We start from the raw sequence: 21,008 nt of genomic DNA, 5'->3' as shown, positions 1-21,008 counted from the left end.
AAAAAAAGCTCTCTGAGGAGACAGCTTGAGTGGCTGTCACACAGATATGGGAGGGGTGAAATAATATAAAAATAAATTGAAAGAAAAAAAACGCCTTAATAAGCCTTTTCCATCTTTTCATGTTTTGCCTATTTTGTGTTGGCCTTTCGAGGGCCCACAGAATCTCTGTCCAGAGGCCCAGGTGGGGCGGTCTCCTCACTAATGACCTTTATTATTCATGCCTGATTATTATGGGAGAGCAATGGAGGGAGCCATCATCATCATCCAGCCTGTCAGTAATGAGGTCAGATGAAGGTCTCGCGACGGCCTCACCTATAGCGTCACCAGTAAACATTTTTAATTGGCTAGGCAGGGGCCAGAAATAATCTGCAGATTAAGTCCAAACATCCATTGTCCTTGCTACTGTTGATGGGTAATAATTCATAAATCAACATTGGCGTCGGCTGTGCAAAGCATCCAATTTGATTTTCACCTAATGCGAGCTTTATGTAAACATAAAATTAATTAGATGGAATGTATATTTTTTGAAGTGATGGAGCAGAAGGTTGCTTCCCCCCCCTCTGATTGATTTGGGCGGGGGTGTTCAGTCATATTTGTGCGTCACAAACTAAAAGGATAATTGGATCTCCCGGATCATTGCAGAAGGTTTAGCAGCAAAATGGTATGGCCGGTTATTGCCGCTACGGATGTGCCCGTATCATCAGGCCCTTAGAACCTAATTGCTCTGGGGCTAATGTTGTGAGAGAGGTGTTTTCACTGACAAAAGTGCTGAAAGAGAGCTTTTGGGCAAAACCAATCCCAGATGTAATGAATGAAAATAAGTTTTAGAGTGTTTTACCATGTCTGCGAGACCAGATTTGCCTCTTGTCAACACTGTATTTCTATTCCAGCTTGTGTTATTTATTTATTTCGGTGTTTGTGCAGGGTTGTTACCCCCAGCCCACGGCAGCAGCATGGTGATGTTGCAAATGACGGCGCCCTCCTGCCAGCAGCCCCGGGCCCCCTCCCCCTGCCAGCGGAAACAGCCCGGCCACAAACACTCGGGCCCCGAGCACCAGCGCAGCCGGCGGCCTGCTGAGCTCCCCCCACCTCCAGACAACACCCAGGTACAAACGCTGCCCATGTGCATTGCTTAGGCAAACACTGTCATTTAAAACGATGCCACTTTTTAGAGTTTCAGAGTTAAAATGAAACTGCATTGTAATGTCAAGTCAACCGATTGTATTTATAACCTTTTTAATAACCTTGTTGAGATTGTCTTAGGGCTTTGAGAAGATTTAATTAGCTCAGTGGCCCCGAGGTTTTGACTTGACAACAATTTCCGAATAATGTAGGATTAAATTATAAATCTGCTCAGGTAATGTTTTCCACATTGGACAATACAGTATGTGTCAGAAAGTTAAGACTGTTGCAAGAAAGCAATTTGAAAGCCAATTTAGTTTGGTCATCTGGGTCTGACAGTGACGCGAGAATTGCCAAACGCGGCCTCCGTGGCGCTCCAGGCAGGTTAAATGTCGTATTAAATAGGCTCCGCAAATGAAGTCAATGCTGGCGTAACTTGAAAATCAGGAGAAAGTAGTCCTTAGCATTATGGTGTAATGGTACATTAGGGGAACTAATGTGGATGAAATGGTACATTAAAGCAACAACTTGAACGACTTTGCGAATAAGAGAAATCAAGATTGTTGCTTTTTTTGAATGAAAGTGTTTGTGTTCTTCCCCGTTTTCTCTCGCCGCACTGCCGGTGTGTTGTGTGTAGAGCAGCCTGCCCTTGTCTCCGGCACTCACTCCCTTGCCAGGCCAGCCACCCAGCGTCAAGGGCCTCCCATCAGGCATCTCGTCCATCCCTGTCATGGCCCACCACCCGCACCACCACCACCACCCGCCGCTCCCTACAGCCTTCTGCCACAGTGGACAAGGTCAGAGACACATGGGCCGCCTGGGTGTTTACTCACTCCCAGACTGGTATAGCAGGCTCATCGAAATGTATGCCGTTGTATTTCTTAATCCTGGGTGTGCAAAGATTTTTTTGCATGCATGGTAATTTTATTTTGTAGAGACGTTATCACGCAAAATGTGATTTCATTTGAGCAAACTAAAATTTTGTGCTTAGTAAATTATCCACATGAGCATACAATGATAACCTCTCTCACTCAGTTTTACTCACTCAACATCCCTGGTCTGTACACTTTCAGCTTAGCCTTGCCTCTCACTGAAGCTCACGCAGCCTTGTACTGTCACAATTATAGCCATTTGGAAAATTGGTCATTTCTGATAGACTGTTTTGTCTCCAGTTCCAATACTAGATTATCTGTTACTAAGGAGGTAAGGTAGCAGTCGGAAAATGGTAAGCAGGTACTCCATATACATAGGTAGTTTATGCTGTATTGGTTACATACCACCTTTATTGCTTGATTTTAAACTAAAATTTTGCTCACTTTAGCCAACAAATGTAATACCTTAGATTGAAATTGTTTAAATTTAGAGACACAAAGTTAATGTATTTTAAGGAAACCAATGCCTTGGCTGTTTAGCTGGAATTATCAAAATAGCTCAGATAGCAGCTGCTTATCAGGCTAAAGAAGGCTAGCTAACTATATATATATATATATATATATATATATATATATATATATATACACACACACACACACACAGGCCCACATCTAACTCCATGTAAACTCATTTTGTTGTTCACTGATCTGAAAAGACCCAGTTTGTGATAACTTTGTGTTTTGGCTGTGCTGTCTAGGTGAAGCACACTACTCTCTACTGGGCCAACCTCTGCAGTACAAACCCTCCATCGGACCTCCGCTGATCCACACTGCCCACATGGTGGCCAAACACCAGGTCAGACACACAAACAATCACCGCGTATTATGCTTGATTCGAATTGGGGGGGGGGTCAGAGTCTTCTATCAGTAATCTAACAGTTATTTTCTGAGCTCGCAGATGTATAGTTCTCCCTCTTTATCAAAAAAAAATTAATTTCAGGTCAGCTTATCCCTCCCCCTCTCTCCACAGATAACCTAACTGTTGTCCTCTGTCTCCTCAGGGTCCACTGGGGGTTTGGCGTAGCGGTCATGGGAGGAAGGCCAGCAGAAAATCTCTGTCTTCAGATCTCAGTGTAGGTGAAGCAGGTAATAGGAAGTCCAGAGGGAGGCTTGAGTTTAGTGAACCTTGAGATAACAGCGGCCATTTTTTTATTTATCAGTGCTTCTGACCAAAATTTGACCTTCCGTCTACTGTAAGATGCACCAAATATAAATTGGGTAAATTGTGAAATGCTTTCTCTAAAGTAGTCATAGTCTCATCTATAGTAGTAATTCAGGCAAGCCGTTTCTCAAAACATGCAGTCCAATGTGCAACATCAGATTTTAGATCAATCGGTCAATCAAGAAAGGAAATTCATCATCACGTGATCAACTCAGCTGCTGTGTAGTCAGTTTAGCAGATTAACTGAAATAACAGCAGCTTTTTGTTGCGTTAAAATATGCTTACTGTGTTCCGCAGCTGTGGAGAAAAGCGTCTGTTTGTGAATGTAAGCAGAATAAATTACAAACGGGGCGGAATTCACACCTGGCAGTGGAACCTGCAGCCCCGGCGGTATTGTGCCTAGAGAAATGTGCTGATTATTTCAACTATGGCGTTGTATTTTTGCACTCGCCGAGGTATTTTTTTGCATTATTCAGGTGCTCTTGTCAACAATCCCACTAGCACAATCAATTGTGTATTAAGGCTCGGTGGAAGGTTCAACATTACAGCGCTGCGTCTAAAATGTCACACTTTCTGGAAATAAGAAACAACACAACATTTTAGTAATATTTGTGTATAGGTTTGCTTGATCACATTGTGACAGGTCTGACTGACCTTCCACCTAAAGCCTTAAAGCTGACAGCAGCAGGTTATTGAAGCCTCCCGATGGTGCAGGTCTGAGTTTTCTCTTCACCCATGACAGTTGTTTTACTTACTGGCTCTGCTGCTCACAGTGCTGTGTGTCTCTGTGTGTGTGTGTGTGTGTCTGCAGTGAGCAGTCAGATCCTGGATGTGACAGATCCTCCAGAGGGGTTCAGCTGTGCAGACTCCCACCATCTCCTGGCAGAGCTCTGCAAAGGGAGCGAATTGATCCAGCGGCTGTCGGACCATCAGCCCCGGCTGTGCAACACAACCAGAGACGCTCCCAGCGGACACCTGGCCTCATCATACTCCATCTTTACCGTGCTACCCTCCCGATATGCTGCCCCGAGCACCACGCTTCACCACAGCAGCCCCCAGGCAACCTTTAAACTCAGAACTAGTACCAGACACAAAGGGGAGCTGTGTGACTCGGACAAGGCCGAGTCATAGCTGCTAAGATCTTGGTGCATCTAAGGAGCGCCACATGAACGCACATCCAACCACCTGCCTCTGCTGCCTCAGTCTGGACTCTCCAAATCAAAAAAAAACAACTAGCAAATGTTTAGAAAATGAATGTTGACTTTTACTTTGTTTTAGTTCATTTTATCATTTTTCTGGCCAACAGGTCTGAGTTTGGTTTTGTTTGTAAAATGCGTCCGTGGCTACTGAGCTGGCCCCTCTCTATTCTGAAAATCTGGTTTGCTGTTTAAAAGTGAAAGTGTTTGGAGAGCTTTGGGTTTCATTTGCCAGCTGTTAGCGACTCCACTGTGGCTCTTTCAATAGCAGGTGAATGAGTGTGACAGCACCATATTGAGCTAAACATACACATATTCTACTTGTTTCTGGTTCAAGAGTGTTTTGTGCCCACTTTTGAAAATTAGATTATTAGAATTTGGGGCTCCTTACCATATTAATGCATTGAAACTGAGCATATCATAGCAAGTGTTTTATTTTCTTTAACATTCATCAACAGTTCCATCATCTGTGTCCTAGCCACTGACTCATAAAACTGAGCAGCATTTATCTTCCGTTAGGTACACAGGAATGGGTTACTTCTCTTGTATAACATGCTTCTAACAATAACATGCAGCAACACTTGTACAATGTGAGCCCATACAATAATAAACACTGAATAATAGATATACTACCTGAATTATTTAAAGTCACTTTTATACACAGTGAATGTTGGATTTGCACTGAAGTGATGAACGAGATGGAGATTTGATTGGTATCGGATAAAGGCCTGGATTTTCTTTTATCAACCCCCTCGTTGCACTCGGCCAGGCCACTTTCTTTTATATTTAATTAAAATGTTTATATGCACAAGAAAAATGCAATCGAGTTTGTCACTCTACTTGGCTTCTTTTTTGGGGGGATTTTGTTTGTGTGAATCATGAGAGGTGTTCTGTGTCTGGTGTGGCTTTTCTTTATATGTGTATTATTTTTTTTTTTTTTTTTTGGGTTGGACTCTAATAAATGTTTGCACCACATGTGTTGACATAACTTTTTCCTATACTAAAAGGCGAGCAATAATCTATAACTAAGGGTGTATTGTATTATCTTTTTTTTTTCTTGTAGAATGATCCTTCAGTGGAAAGAAAAAAAAAAACATGAGGGAACTCTGTGGAAAATGATGCCTTAGGCTTGTATCTGTGTCTTTTGGGCATTGCAGAGCTATTTCCTCTGCTTAGCAGCCTTATTACCATAGACAGTTAAAGAAATTACCGTCGTATTACCAGCTGCATAAATTAGCCATTTTGAATAAACCCTCTACTCAGGCGCTGAAATGTAGAGGAACAGAGACGCCTAGTGGATAAAGGCTTTTGACACATCTTCTTACCAACACACAGCTCCAAGGAGAGTGAAAGTGAAACTGAACTAAACCTTTTGACTCTTCAGGTAACTGAATTTGTGTTTATAGCAACGGCCGGAAGAGGTTAAAAAGACGCGCGTTAGCAGTTAGCTGCGATGCTCGCAAGGCTTCAGGTCTGCTGCTGTAATGGAGACCGACTCCTGGAAGGGAACTAGGACGGTGGTTGTGTCCGGTGTGCCCGACGTGTTACCCGTTAGCAGGATGACTGACAAGCTGACTATTCATTTCCAAAGCTACAGGAGGAGTCGTGGAGGAGACGTCGAGGTGGTCAGATACCCCACCAACATGGACGGAGTCGCTTTTGTCACTTTTGAGAAAGTCGAAGGTAATTTAACCATAATTACCAGGGTTACTGCTAACATAGGCTACAAGCTAATAGTTACGTAGTAACGATACTGTGCGTGTGCGTAATAACTTCATCATTACATTTCAGTCACAGAGCATTCATAAATATCCTGCTATCTTTCAAAACCACAGAGGTCATTAAGCAACACTAACCATCTGGTTTTAAAAATATATAATGTAAAAATTCAAGATGATTGGTGGCAGAAAAGGACATCTTGCTCAATTTGTATACTATAATGTCAACAACAAAATTCTACTATTATATAATAGTATGTTGATGTTTCCTACACTTTCTTAGATGTTGTTTGTGTTCCAAATAAGAAATACAGAGAAAATACAGTAGAAAATTAAGCAATTGATTTTGAAAAATTATTTAGCTGCAAGAGACTGAATATTTTTAATCCAGGGAATCCAAGAGTCGTTTTGGAGATACATTCAGCATTCTTTGGGATATTATTTTTCAAAGATAGCCCTGAAATTTATTTTTCACGTGTTTATTTTTTATGCTTAGTCGCTGTGACTCAAATGTAATGGCAAAGTGTGAGAGGCACAACTGAGGTTGTCTTTATCAGTGAATGGAAATGAAAATACATAAATGCCTTAAACCAGTTATACTCATTGTTAAGTATCTCCAGTTTTATGCTTAATTGGTTCCCATGGGAACCCATTATGCAATATGTAGAGAAGTGAAGTATGACTTAAACATGTATTAGTTGCTGGCTGATGAATGGATGAATATGCCAAATTATAGTATAGTATACAACAAGCCAGGCTTTGTGCTCTGATGGCATCATGAAACATTGTAATGTGCTTATGGATGGAGACTATAGCAGAACACAGTACATTACTCTTGGCAGAGGCAGAGAGGGTCGTGCGAAAGGAGCAACAGATCATGATGGACAACGAGTTTCCTGACGATTTCCTTCTTACAGTGTTTCCCTTCACTAAAGATGTAAGTATCGGTTTGGTTTTAAAGAAAACTGCATGAGAGTTTGGCTCATCTGTAACTTATGTGAGTAACAATTTTTCCCAGATGGTATAAAATACTGATTGAGATGTGTTCTTGTGCTGCAGGTGTTTTTATACGTCCCCAGCGCTATGGTTGACCTCTCTGTATTCGGCAGAGATCAGTCGTCGCTGATTCAGAGTCTGCGTTTAGCTCACAGGTCGCTATGTTTCCGTCCTTTCCATCAGCAGATGAAAGCCACCATTGAAGGGCCTTTTGCTGCCATCCAAGGCCTGAGACAGGACCTCATCTGCAGGGCCAACCAGCTTAAATCCACAGTCTCAGCCCAAACTGCTGCCGCCAAACTAAAAGAAGCTCCTCCTAATCCGGGGGTAATATCTCATCAGGAGGTTGTCGGCTCTGTAAGCTGCAGCGGTCCTAAAGCTAAGCTGGGACCAGCAGGCTCAAACTGCTTATCTACGCCGCTGCAGACCACAGGTGAGGCGACTGAAGTCCAAAGCCTGCTCTCCAATGCAAAAACTCAAAATGTTTCTTCAAGGCAAAAGGTTTCCCATGAGAGTTTGGCTGTTGGGAGCTTTTGCAACAGTGATAGAGAGGAGAAAAGAGATCGGTCCAATTTCGAAATTCCCTCAGAATATAGGACGGATAGAACAAAGGCCAACCCCAGACAAATGCTAAAAACAGGCATTAGATCTTTATTATTAGACCAGGACCTGCTCGTAGCAGAGGAAATGTCAGCAAAACAGCCAGGCAAAGATGACATTTCAGAAAAACACCACAGCTTGGACAGGAGTTCAGCAACCAAGATCAGAGAGAATCACACAGGCTCCTGCTACAGCAGTACTGACAATCTGAAGGGATCAGATCAGAGGAGCTCAGCCTTCACCGCTAACATCCTCCAGACCAGGCTTACAAATCTCTCAACGTCCTCCAAGAGCGATACTGAGGACACAAAAGTGCAGCCGGCAGTCTGTCCGGAGGATCAGGAGGATACGTGCGTCTGGGTCGACACATACACATTCAGATACATTGAAACATTTGACAAGAAGACGTTTGACAGATGCTTGAGAGGTCTTGATGTGTCCGTTGAGTGTGAAGGTAGCGACCTCACGCGGATAGTGTTGACTGAGAGGCAAACCTCCAAGACCGCCTCTAGAATCCAGCAGGCGTCGGAGGACCTCAGGAGTTTGGTGGAGTTTTGGCTGTCGAGGTTAAGAGTCCAACAGATCGACTACGCTGAGGAGGAGCAGCCTGAGAAACAGAAACTGATTCAAATCTGCGAAGATGTGAATTTGTTGTACGCTAACGTGCTGTACATGTTGGAGGATTCTTGTATAAGAGTCATCGGTCCCGCGGTATCGAGTCACCTGTTCTGTGAGAGGGTGGAGGATAGAATTGTAAACACAAAGACATTCTGAGAATTTCATAGATGAAGCAAAAAGAAATGAATGTAATTTTATCTACGACCACAGGGTGGTGCAGTTGTGCTGCCCGTTGTCTTCATAAAAGGCATTTTGATTCCTGCCTTACACTCATACAGTCATTTTTCATTTTCCTTGCTAATAATTAGAACTATAGAAATTATTTAATACTTTATGTATTATTACATATCTGTCTATTACTCAGAAAACTCTAGGGCTCTTATTAAATTATAAAACTCCAATGCTTTTGCTTTCTCTTTGTTTCCATGGTAAAGCGTGCCTCCTGTTTATGCATGGGTAAATAATTAGAACTTTAATCATCAGGTCTTAATCCAAACAATGTTCTCACAGCAGTAGGGATAAGTCTTAGTTAACCTCCTCACATCCTTATTACAAAAGATAGGCTTCTAATTAAATAAACAAATGACAGGTGACAACCTGTCTCACACAATCACATCTTCCTTTTTCTCTTCCAGAGATTCTTTAATCATTTAATGGGAATAAATCATTTCATTTGAGGCGTGTGTTGTGTTTGTTTTCGGTAAACTGAAGTCTTCATGGCATGACAGACGAAAGAAAAAACATAAGAGAACATAGTTTTAATACAGAATTGAAAATGCATATTTCCACCATTGAGGCTATATATATATACTGTATAGTATGTTCTGTGCTTGGCTGTAATATGGTCTTAAATCCTACTGTAGTTTTGATCAGAATCATGGACCCACATTGGACAACAGGGGGCGGTATGACCCTTTCTCCTACATGATTAAAAATAGAGACACTGTAGCTGTCATAGGCTCTCTATTATGGAGGCTGGGTTTGGCGAGCAGGCTACAGATTGGCAGGCAAATGATGTCAGTTGGACGCCCCATTATACACCATCTCCACACACGTTACCAAGGGAAATACTGGTCTGTACATGTGCTGTGTGAAGATGCTCTGTAAAGTCATGTTGTACGGAGAGCGCTTGTTCTCTGCGATTATTCAAATGAGCTGGTTCCACAGCCTCGATAATTGATTCATTATGTAAAAAGAAGCCACACAACCATAATGAACACACAAACAGACAATCACTCATGTCCCAGGCACACACACACACACACACACCGTGGGTTGTTACCATAGGAACAAAGTGGGAGAGGTTGCTGAGCTGCAGCACTGGGCGTTGTTAGGGGAAGCTCTCAAACACATTGAAAACATCCAGGAGGATGGAGGAATTACATTATAGCAGAAGAACTCTTCATCAAAGATGCACAGAAGAGAGTGATGCCTCTTAACACCCAGACCCCTCTGCTGCCCCTATGATAGCACATCTTGAACAATTACCCATTATTTGGGTGGCAGCTGGAGTTGGGTCAACAAGCATAAAAGCAAGAATTTGTTTTCCTGAAAAGGTCTTGACGCTGGTCCTCCATTACATCCATTTTCAGTCTTTGTCCTCATTATGCACAAAGAATAATTAGTTAATTGCATTTTTGAATACATTAAACATGTATGACTTTTAAGATGGAGGTCAAGAACAGCAGCAGGCCACAAAAGGAAGCCTGAGTGTCTGTCTCAAGGATGTTTCTTGGGGGACGGGGTCTGCTGTGATTGAACTACGGATGGATTACTGAACGGGTCTAACCATTCACAGGTCGGTAGTGACTGTTGACATTTCTTATTGGAAAGTCAATCAAACGAGTACAAAGAGACATAAAATGCTCATCAAGGGAATCAAAAGGACCACAAAGAGACAAAAAATGGCTACAGAGAGACACAATGACAGGAAAAAGGACATATAATAATAATATATCTACCACAAAGGGTCACAAAAAGTGAAGCAAAATTATCACAGACGCAAAATTGCCACAAATAAACACACAATGACCACAAAGAGACTCAAAACAACCACACAGAGACACAAAACAACCACAAAGAGATGGAAAACAACCACAAGAGACGCAAAACAATTGCAAAGCAAGACCCCCTAACGATTACAAAGCGTGCTCATATGTAGGAGGGCTGGTGGGGACACACCAGTCCGTCCATGGATTGGATGGTGCCTATTGTTCTGTTTCTGAGAGTGTATGCGCATGTGGTCGTATCTCGGAAGTCAGAGGTCATGCAGACAAGCAGCAAGCCTCTGCATCACATTTCTTCACAGTGAGGAATGGGGCTGCTGGTGATGAATAGTCTTCTCCAGGCGATGTGTGTGTGTGTGTGTGTGTGTGTGTGTGTGTGTGTGTGTGTGTGTGTGTGTGTGTGTGTGTGTGTGTGTGTGTGTGTGTGCGTATGCATGCTGCAGTCACAAATTGTGTCTTAATGATTCTCTTTACAGATCATCACCCTGCCCAGGAGGGGGAAGGTGGGAAGGAATACGAGTAATACCCACTGCCCCCCAACCCACCCACCCACCTCCATGGGTGTTAGGGAGTTGTGATGGAAGAGCCATGTAGGAGAAATTGGGGGCAACAGACCAAGAAAACAGTTTGTATGTGTTAGCTGTGGAAAAAAGGATGAAGGGTGTTTGATTGGACTCACAACATTTGACCCATAATGTAAACACACCGGATCCAATTGAATTTTTACAAAAGTGACCCATGTGTGACTAATGATTAATGTGTAGATGTAAACTGTGTGTCTTCAGATTGATATCAACCCGGTGATCCCATTTACTGTGTTACGCGTTTTACTCCAAATACTTTTTTTTCCTCTATTCTTTGTTGCCGCTGTCATTCCCCATGCTTCCACCAGTTGACAGTTTCCCGCCTTGGTGACCTTGCACCTCCCTGCACGCCTGTCCCTCGTTCCTGTCTTCACACCTGCCTCTCATTACCCCCACAGCACATCAGAGCATTTCTACATTGTGGTAACATTTGTACTTAAGTGAAGGATCTGAATACTTCTTTCACCACTGGAGCACATACAGATACTGGACCTACCATAGCAAGAGAATTCCATTGTGGCTCTGTTGTGGAAGGAAGAATGGTAATTTCAGAATATGGCTCATCATTTATCGATATGTTTTGTTGAAATACTACAGCTCTGTACCTACATGCACAGAAAGCAAGACCCATGTTGGAATGAAGTGGAATTATCATATAAGTCCATGCTGTGTACTGTATTGATGATTTGCTCACGTCTTCCTGCTTTCTCACATTTCAGCGTCCCATCTGCACAACCTCATTACGAACCGATCCAGGAAGTGCGGGTACAATAATCAGTCTCTCTTCCAACCGTTTCAAAAAGCTCGCAATTGCCTCTTAAACCTTGACACCGCTGGCCGCGAGGCTCAACACACGGACGCCACATGTGGGACCCCCCTATTACTATTACTTTCCACTTGAATATTTAAAGACGGGTTAGGGTCGGGTGATGCTGATGATGATGCTGGCTGTGGGTAATGATTCCTGTGCAAACAAGGGCCTCTGGGACTGATCTGTGCTAAAGATAACAGTGGTGCAAGGTGCATGGGAGATAGAAATCCTAGTATGAAAACAATGAAAGCTTTGTGGAGAAAGTGATGCTGTGGTAGATTTGGTCTCAGACATACAGGCTTAATGGCCCAACTGGCTCATTGTCTACAGCTGGTCAAAATATCATATGATTTAGTGTGCCGATGGGCTGCAATAGCACAGGGAGAGCTTCTCAATTTCAGCCCTCATCTCTCACCTCCATTAACTGACAAAAGATCCCAGAATCCTGAGAGGCACATTTCTCAGGCGCACCACATGGCATCAAATGATGTGTGTGTCTCTAGATTATATGAGGCACTCTGTCTTATTTTAAACTGTACATGGATGTGTGCAAGAGCTGAAAACTCTCCAGAAATAGGACTAATAATTGAGATTTGTGTGGAAGCACCTCAAAGCACCAAGATTTAATGGCTTGGACATTTTTCAGAATTGAAGCCACCACAGAAATGGCACTATCTCATCTTCTGTCTGCAATTATACATGCTGCACTGACCATGATAGGACCCCGGTTTGATAATGAAATCTATGACCCTGAAGTTTTAGATGTGATAGGGGTGATGTGTTCACTTACCCTGTGTTATGAAGAAGAACTGCAATGAATTGGACACAAACAAAATGAGAACTTTGCCATTTTATATGTGACAGCCAAGCAGAGAAACCCAGTTCCCCCTTGACAATAGAAAGATTTACATAATTACACTGTGAACAGATTAGATAAAAAGAATCCCCGTACAATTCATTCCTCGGGTTTTCTCTACCCACCCCAGTGTTATCTGGTTTGTCTAGACTAAATGGTAAAAAGAGAAGGGACAGATGGAGAAGAGAGAGTCGACGGCGTGTAAGAAAAGGTTGTGAATACATCAGTGGCCTACTGAGCCAACAGGATGTGCCAGCATGGGTGTGTTTGAACATGCAGGTGTGTGCGATGTGTGCATTTATATGCTGTCGGCATCTGAAATCAGTCGTGTGGTGAAGATGAATGGCGCTGGCTTTGAGTAAAATGTTAGTGCTTGGACAAAGGACAAAGATGTATCCAAATGAGGACGACGTTTACACAGATCATGTAAACCAACATGCTGGTTAGTTACAGTCCAAATCAGTGGGTCACCGCTAAATACACCAGAACATACAATGCTGTGCATTCTGGACGTAGGACTTGAAAAATGCAAATATAGAATTTTCAGCATATATGTGTTCAAATCACATTAAGAAGTCTGCAGAAAGACCTGTATATGTACAGAATGTGCAAATGTCTTTTAATTCATTCAAAAAGCTCTTAGACACAATGTCTCCTCATCTCCAAACCATAAATATAAACCCTGAGAGGCTAGCCGCATACATGCGACCTAACCTCGAAGAGAGAGAATACACATTGATTTGATTAAACCGACTGAAGTCTTTAAATTCTCCTGGAAATGTCAGCTAAATCATCAAAGCGTCCGTCTCCTTCATAAAGCTTTGATCCAAGCCATTCCCAACATACAGCGCCTTCCATGTAGTTAACTCACGGGTAAAACGTCTACATCTGCACAACATTATCGGTTTTATGGGAGTTTTATAAGTGGAGACTGACTGGAATCGAGGAGACACAAGTGACATTTCCCTCGTAGCTACACCCGCGGCCCACCAACCCTCTGCTGCATTTGCCAATGTGTCACATGTACTCGTGTACTTGTTTTACCAGGAATTCCTCATTGTTCGCTCAGGCTGCCTCCCCCACATATTACATGAATGCACTTTATTTGTGCATTACCACTTCTGCAAGAGAAGATGAGCATCTTTGCCCTGTCCTCTCTGCGATAAACTTAGCAACCAATGCATCATGTTTGGACAAATGATGGGTTTTGCACCTAGACAGCCACATTTAGTCAACCTGAGTAAAGTCAGTGCAGTAATGTTGTGAGAAGCCAATAAATCCTACTTGCTCCTATACACCTAAAAACCACTATACTCTCCCACACAAACCCTAACTCTATATTGTTATGGTTGGTGTGGCTGTAGCTTGATTGACAGGGTCAGACTGCGTGTGCACATATGAGGGGTGTGGTGTTTGACTCGACAAGCTGCAGGCTGACACGCTGGAAGAGGATACTGTTGAAGACAAGACTGAAGCTGGTCTTGTTTCCCACACACCAAATCTTTTTAAAACCTATACTCCGAGCGGACTGGTGGACAAGAAGTTGCACAAAAAAAGAGTTTCAAGCACAGCACAACCCCTCTCAGACGTAGGGTTGAGTCCCACTCACCCAGACAAGCTTAGGTCTATTTCTCAGCTCACAGGGAAAAGAGACAGGACCATCTTGCTATCCTTTAAACAACTTTTGTGTAAGCTGTGAGCCAATCAGGAATTGAATTTGCCATACCGTCCAATGAAACACACTTCCATATTATACTGCCTCACACACGCAGATGAGAATTCTATTTTATACACACTGCTGTTCTCTCGTAGACATATTCTTCAGCTTACCCACACCATCATTCTTCAAAACAAAGATATTCTGTGTGATACACACCATCAGTCTGCCCCACACTGAAATAGTGTATGTGCCATGATTTATGAACTAAACGTCTTATATTAATCCCACCTGACACGCAATCTCATTAAAACAATTACCTTTCAATACAAGGCTGTGCACTACAGTGTTTTATGTGTAACCTTGGTTTTATGAGTTGAATTACACACACACCTCCACCCCACCTACTTAACCTACACCCACCAGCCCCACTCACAGCAGGCTGCTCAGACCTCAGGCCACTTCAAGAGATCAAAGAAATGTTGGTATGAACCCCCCGCCTCCTAAAACCTCTAAATCCCAGCACCACAGTGGCTCAAAGTAAGCCCACAAGACACTTCTTGCTTTCAGCACTCTTTCCCTTTCAGGAAGCCCTGACAGAAGCCCTGAAAGACCCCGCTGTAAAAGGGGCAATGTGCCTCCCTTTTATTTCCATTCTTGTCTGGGATAACCCAACCGTTATGAAACATGTTTGATATTTAGGTTGGCTGTTCTGTGCACATACAGGACATAAAAGTCTCATATCTGTGTGCAGGATTCCCATATTCCAGCACATAAATGCACACTCACAGATGCTGACACAATCACAGCTCCTGCTTCCACACCCATCCCCCCTCCCAAGCCCCTTCTATCACTTTGGCCGGCATCACGGTTTGGCTTCGCACACAGCCTCCTCTGGTGCTGATTTCCAGGCCACAGGGCCGAGGCTTGCCAGTGGGTGGGGGGTTGCAGGCTGGGATGGGGAAGAGCTCAAAGATCGCATGAACATCACCACAGTGCTGACAAAGAGAAAGGGACACCGAGCTATTAGGAAGCTCTATGATGCTCTCATCTGACCGTGTGGCACACCGCTGTGAGGAATCCAGATGACAGTGATGCTCTACTTTCTGCTTTCTCACATACTCACGTTAAACCGTTGATCTCAACAGGACTTGCACTTGAAGGAGGCCAACTATTTCGATAAATGAGTAATTAAGTTATTTACTAAGCAAAAAATGCCACATATTTGCTGAAAATAGCTCCTCAGATGTGAAGTTTTCTGTTTTTCTCTGTTTTGTATCATTCAAATGAAACCGTTGGTTTCACGATCAAACAAACTGTTAATCAATTAAATTAATTTAGCAAAAAGAAGAATTATCAATCGATGAGGAGAATAATTTTAAGTCCCAATTAAATGCGTGAGCCAGTCTGCAGGACCCTGAAACTGAAGCAGCTAAATGGAATTCAGCTGTCCTTCATTTTATTCTTATTCTTACTGTGACAAGTGCAACTAAATGTAAAGACGAAGCAAAACATTTATACAAGTGTGTAATAAAAAATGTTCACGTTTAAGTCTGTCTACAAGGTGGCACACATCATGCATATAGGCCAGAGAGATGGCCTGCTTGTCAGCTATATTTATCCAGAACATGAAATATCTAAGAAGGTCATTTTAGTGTGGATGTAGAGGCTTTAATTACAGAGACCACTAACTTCTAATAACACCTCAAATAAAATGTGTCAAAAAAACATGGCCATTCTTGTTAACTGAAGTTACAGTTGGAAGATAGAATCAGAAATTCTGATTGGCTAGGTGAAGGTAACCACTGAAACATAACATTGGAAATGTAATATTTTAGGATGCTAACACTTAGCACACACTCTTTTAAGTGAAGTATGGAAAGTAGCCAGAGAGACACATGTTTTATATCTGGTTTTATTCAGGAAACTGTAGCGGAGCACAGACGGCTGGAGAGGCAGATGAGCCACAGCCACCCAGATCGATAATAGATGTTTTATCTTGTATAATAAAGTAATTGACTATCTTTATTGGTTTGAAACCTCAAATAAAATTAGATGCATAATACTCCTGGTTATACATTAAGGAATACAATCAGTTACTAAATGTCATTAACAGCTGAGTACCTCCTATAAAGTAGCCAGGGGTGCGTTACGTTGCCTGAAAGCAATTAAAGAACACATCTTAAACCATCATGCATTGTCAATGGTTATTAATATTGGATAGATTTGGATCAGACCGTCACCGGCGACAGCAGTGGTTACATTATCCTATTGTGTGTTTGATATCTGAGGGCAAATTACAGTCCTGACATTAAAATCCTCCCAACACATATGGAGCTTCTCATTTATCGTTACTTTGATAAAGAGCTGGATGACACTGGAGGCTATTTCCCGGCTGTCACCCTCATCCTAACCTCACACGTCACACACACACACACACAGCTTCAGATCTGGATTGCCCCGGGATGTGATTTGACTCATCAGGGTGACTGTGGTGGGTCTGTACACGGTTGTTAAATAAAAAAAAAACCACATCCTCGCACAGCAGCCACACATTTCCGAGGATCATGAGGTATTTACAGCAGCCTCTGGTTGGTAGCGCAGACTGCATGACTGCAAGAGACAGCCAGAAGTGGGGTAACTGCAGTGTTATTTTTATCAACAACAACAAAATTTGTAACAATTTGTTTTTTTGCAAGACAAAACAAACGAGCAAAATAAAGAGTAACCTGTGGTAAAACAACTACAGTTACAATTTTCCCAACGGCAATGTATATTTTGCACATGCATGCGTCTGCAAAATTACAGACATTGTAGTTACTAAATTGTAAAACTGTATTTAACACTTCCCTTGATTTAGCTGCTTGCAAGCTTACATTCAGTAATGTTGCAGTACTGTTAGCTAATGTTACCGCTTCATGGAACAAATAAAGTAACAATTAATGGACCAAATGCATTCACAATCACACAAGAAAATAGTTAAGAGGCAAAAGGACAACAAAAACAGGCAGGCCCCAAAAAGACAAGCTAATGTTAACGTTCCATCATAGAGCCATGTATGTGGGTGTAACGTTAGCATACTTTCAGGAAGCTTTTTTTGTTATCAGATCAGGAAAGTTTAATAATTTTTTTAATGTCGTCATTTACTGTAATTATTAGACTCCCAAATATTCTTTGTTCCTGTCATGTAACTGACAGATATGATTATTGTCCCTTCAAGTGGTTTATCTTGAGGAGATGTTAATGAAGACATAATTTCATGCGCCATTAACCCCCAATTGCGCGCACACACACACACACACACACACACACACACACACACACACAAACTTCCCTGAAGAATCAGGTCATCTCTGAAATGACTCATCCTTCAATCTAAACATACACACAGACTGAACACATTCACTGTGCCTCATTACATCGGTGTGTGTGTCCATGCCTGAACAGACCTAATGACTGACGGGAGACACTCCACAGACTTACTGTACTCTGCTGTACGCACCATTGCCTTTCTCCTCTGCGTCCGTCTGTGTGCATGTCTCTGTGTTTTCCCGTCACAATGTGTGTGTGCTGTGCCCTCGCTGCCCTACAGTATAGTGGAGGAGGATATTAAGCTAATGGTTTATTAAAACAAAATGTCATGTGTCAGTAAAGCCAAGTGGGGAGGAAAAGAGCCTAAGCTTATTAGGATTCATTAGGGGGTTCCAGTCCGTTACCATACTTTCATGCACTAGAAAACCCAGAATGAGACATGTTGGCTCTGCTGTTCCATCTGATGCAATGTTAAGTGAAAGCAGGTGACTCATACTGTATTTGGTAAAACTGTGTACTCCCGTGACAGGTTTGAACAGACTGGGGGTGGATATTACTCATATTTACTAGCAATGGAAGGAAAACGCATCAGCCACAACAGAGTTTAAATTAGAAAATTAACAAATCAGCACTATGTAAAACAAGCTGTTGATGTTATTTCCACCAAATGCCTCTTTTTTTACTCCATGAAAGCTTTGAGACAAAAATTAAAGACCAGAATAAACTAAGGGGCTTTCTGGAAACAGTGAAAAAAAATGTGTAACACTGAAAGGAATTTTGGAAATCATTGTGTTCAGTGATGTTCATGATGTTTCAACACACATCCAATTAAGATTATATCAGATCTACACACACAATAAAATGATTTAAAGCACAGAGATGTCACTACAGTTATTTTACTATTACAGTGATGTCACTATAGTGTATTTTGAGTAATAACACAACAGTGGCATAGTTCTATGGCAATTGCTCCACTATGATTTCTAACAGTTTTTTATAATGAAACTTTGGAAAGTTACGTGATGTCATATGAAAAGAATCACTAAAGTCAAGTCCTAGTGGGCACACCTGATTGTAAACACCCCAGCAAACCGAAAAGCGAAAGCTGGCCACCCAGATAGCTCAGTTGGTAGAGCAGGTGCCCCTACGTGAAGGATTACTCTTTGATGCGTTGGACTGGGGTTCAACTCTGACCTGCGGCCCTGTGCTGCATGTCTTTCCCCCTCTCTCTGCCCTTTAATTTCTTCAACTTTCCTGTCAAATAAAAGGCCAAAATACCCACAAAAATATCTTTAAAAAAAAAAATAAAGAAAGAAAAGTGAAGGCTAATCATAGCAACTCCAACTTGGCACAGCGGGCCAGTCTAGGCCTTGACTAGGACTATGTGGCTCAACACTATAAAACAAGAAGAATGCTCTTTCTTTGTTATTATGTCTTCTACATGTTTCCTCAACTGGATGCTGGTTGGAAGACTACTGCGTGTGCTTGTGCTGGAATCCAAAGTTAGAGAGTTGTAGCAGCCTTATCTAAGGGGGATGCCGTTTAGCAAAGAGTCAGGTGACACCCATGTGATGTTGACATTATCACATATTTCAAATGACGCCATTAGTCACAGTAAAATTCTAAGAACTACAGTTACCGTGTCTCTTTAATGATGTTATCGTGATGGGATTGCAGCAGGTGTGATGCTGTGTGGCTGGGTTGGCTCAGGTGGTAGAGCAGGTGTGGTAGTGTACAGAGTTTTGTGCCTTAATGCAGAGGTCCAAGGTTCGAGTCCAACCTGTGATGATTACCTGCATGTCTTCCCCCTTTTTCTCCCCTATCTCACCTGGCTGTCCTGTCCATTAAAGGTGGAACGTCCAAAAACATTATCTTAAAAAAATGTGGTGATGTCACTGCTTTTGGCATTTGTTCTCCATGCATATTACCATTAGGAAAATGAATTTGTGTGAAAATACATGTACAGGCATGCATGCACACCCCTACACACGCACGCACGCACGCACGCACGCGCGCACATACACATCATTAAGGTTCACTCACTAGCTCAGCTGGTGTGAAATAACATCTCTCCTTGTTCTAAACCGAGAGTATTTCCAGACTGTGGCCCCCTGCTGCTGTCAGCCTGAGATCAAGGCTGAGATCTAAGAGCAGGGGCAGTTAGACAGAATACTGCAAAAGGTCAAACAACTCTCTGACATATCGTGTTTAATTCAATTTGTTTTATTTTACAGAGGTATTTGCAGATTTTATTCAACCCTTGCGCACAAAAACCTTAGCTGTGATGCAGTTAAAGGATAAATAAAGATTATGTCAATGCTGTGTTAATTTTGTCTACAAATGATCTATCATATATTTAACTTTGATTGATATCACAAGCCTCCTTTTTAAGGGTACCAAGACCAAGACGGCAGCAAAAATACACTATAATCCCTCCATGGTGCTAGCACTGGTGTTTGAATAAAGAACAAAAAGAGACGTCCAACGCTGTTTCTCCCTGAACTGTTTTGAATCTGCCCTTAATGTCCCAGTGACGGTGACTAACCGTCCAGGAAATCCCTCCCAAAGTGAATGTGTGCTGCAGTAAATGTCAGTGCTCCGCTGATTGAATGCACGCCGACAGAGATAACTGTGGGGCAGCACGCCGTCAGGGCAGAGGGAGAGCGGCCCAATGACCTAGACTCACTCCTCACACCCCCCCCAGCACTGCTGGCCCACTAGCTAAAACCAAACCACTTCAGATTCACTTCAAATTTCATTTTTTGTTACTCATTCTTAATAAAACAACAACTCAGAATTTTGACTCAGAACTCAAATACATTTTCACATGTGGCCCTAATCCTCTTCCATTGGGACCTGTTTGGAAAAAACGTATTTTTTAATAACCCTTTTCAAATGATTACCATCTGTAATTGCCTGACTTTTCTGGAAATCTTGCAACAACATGACAAATGCCTCTCGTTTGGTACATTTGGTACTAGAAGCTTTCGCACACTGGAAGAATGATGGGCGTGACCCAGACCTGAACTGTGCTGGATATTACAGATAGCAAATAGGTGCGTGCCATAAAAAACACACATGGATGTGAGTTTGCCATTGGAAACTTCAGTATTGCTTCTTTGAGGAACTTTCTTCACTATGAATAGTTCAAATTAGTCATAGCTTTAAAAATATCTGTGGCTGATTTAATGTAATGTTTCCAGCATTTACTGTGCCAACACAGTGAACCGGTTCAAAAAATACTGCAAGGTACACGTGTGCTGACCTAATTGTGTAATAAAGCATTATGGGAATACAGAGCAAGGTCATCCAGTATTCATCTCATACAGTTGGTAAGCTTCAAATTTGATTAGTCCGTTAATTAAAATGTACAGTATGTCATTATTTTGTTATTATAAAATGGCATTCAAAATCCTATAATTGTTACCCAAATTCTAG

At 42.2% G+C, this 21,008-nt stretch overlaps 2 protein-coding genes across 16 annotated transcripts in view; both read left to right on the top strand.

The window, feature by feature from the left end:
• Window positions 1–5,044, top strand: part of LOC116674213 (R3H domain-containing protein 1) — a 42,397-nt gene extending 37,353 nt beyond the window's left edge. For 9 of the 14 annotated variants that reach the window (XM_032506783.1, XM_032506782.1, XM_032506784.1 and 6 more), the window contains 5 exons: window positions 925–1,106; window positions 1,760–1,919; window positions 2,753–2,850; window positions 3,056–3,140; window positions 4,028–5,044. In XM_032506783.1, the coding sequence (XP_032362674.1) occupies window positions 925–1,106; window positions 1,760–1,919; window positions 2,753–2,850; window positions 3,056–3,140; window positions 4,028–4,347 (845 nt within the window). In that variant the 3' untranslated portion in view covers window positions 4,348–5,044. Of the gene's footprint in view, window positions 1–924; window positions 1,107–1,759; window positions 1,920–2,752; window positions 2,851–3,055; window positions 3,147–4,027 lie in introns of those variants that run through there. The other 5 variants (XM_032506773.1, XM_032506774.1, XR_004328012.1 and 2 more) reach the window with 4 other exon arrangements.
• Window positions 5,045–5,624: 580 nt separating this feature from the next.
• LOC116674215 (uncharacterized) lies at window positions 5,625–9,023 on the top strand. Of its 2 annotated transcripts, XM_032506790.1 has the most exons (4): window positions 5,625–6,095; window positions 6,973–7,067; window positions 7,190–8,451; window positions 8,492–9,023. In XM_032506790.1, exons 1-4 carry the CDS (start codon window positions 5,897–5,899, stop codon window positions 8,586–8,588), a joined length of 1,653 nt encoding a protein of 550 aa, XP_032362681.1. In that variant the 5' UTR covers window positions 5,625–5,896; the 3' UTR covers window positions 8,589–9,023. The 2 variants fall into 2 exon arrangements, with proteins under 2 accessions (XP_032362681.1, XP_032362682.1); XM_032506791.1 differs by having other exon boundaries at window positions 5,627–6,095; window positions 7,190–9,023.
• Window positions 9,024–21,008: the final 11,985 nt, after the last annotated feature.

Source organism: Etheostoma spectabile, chromosome 24, assembly GCF_008692095.1.
Source record: "Etheostoma spectabile isolate EspeVRDwgs_2016 chromosome 24, UIUC_Espe_1.0, whole genome shotgun sequence".
Taxonomy (NCBI): domain Eukaryota; kingdom Metazoa; phylum Chordata; class Actinopteri; order Perciformes; family Percidae; genus Etheostoma; species Etheostoma spectabile.
Note: the sequence above shows the minus strand (reverse complement) of the source record. Positions and strands in the feature narration are given on the sequence as shown.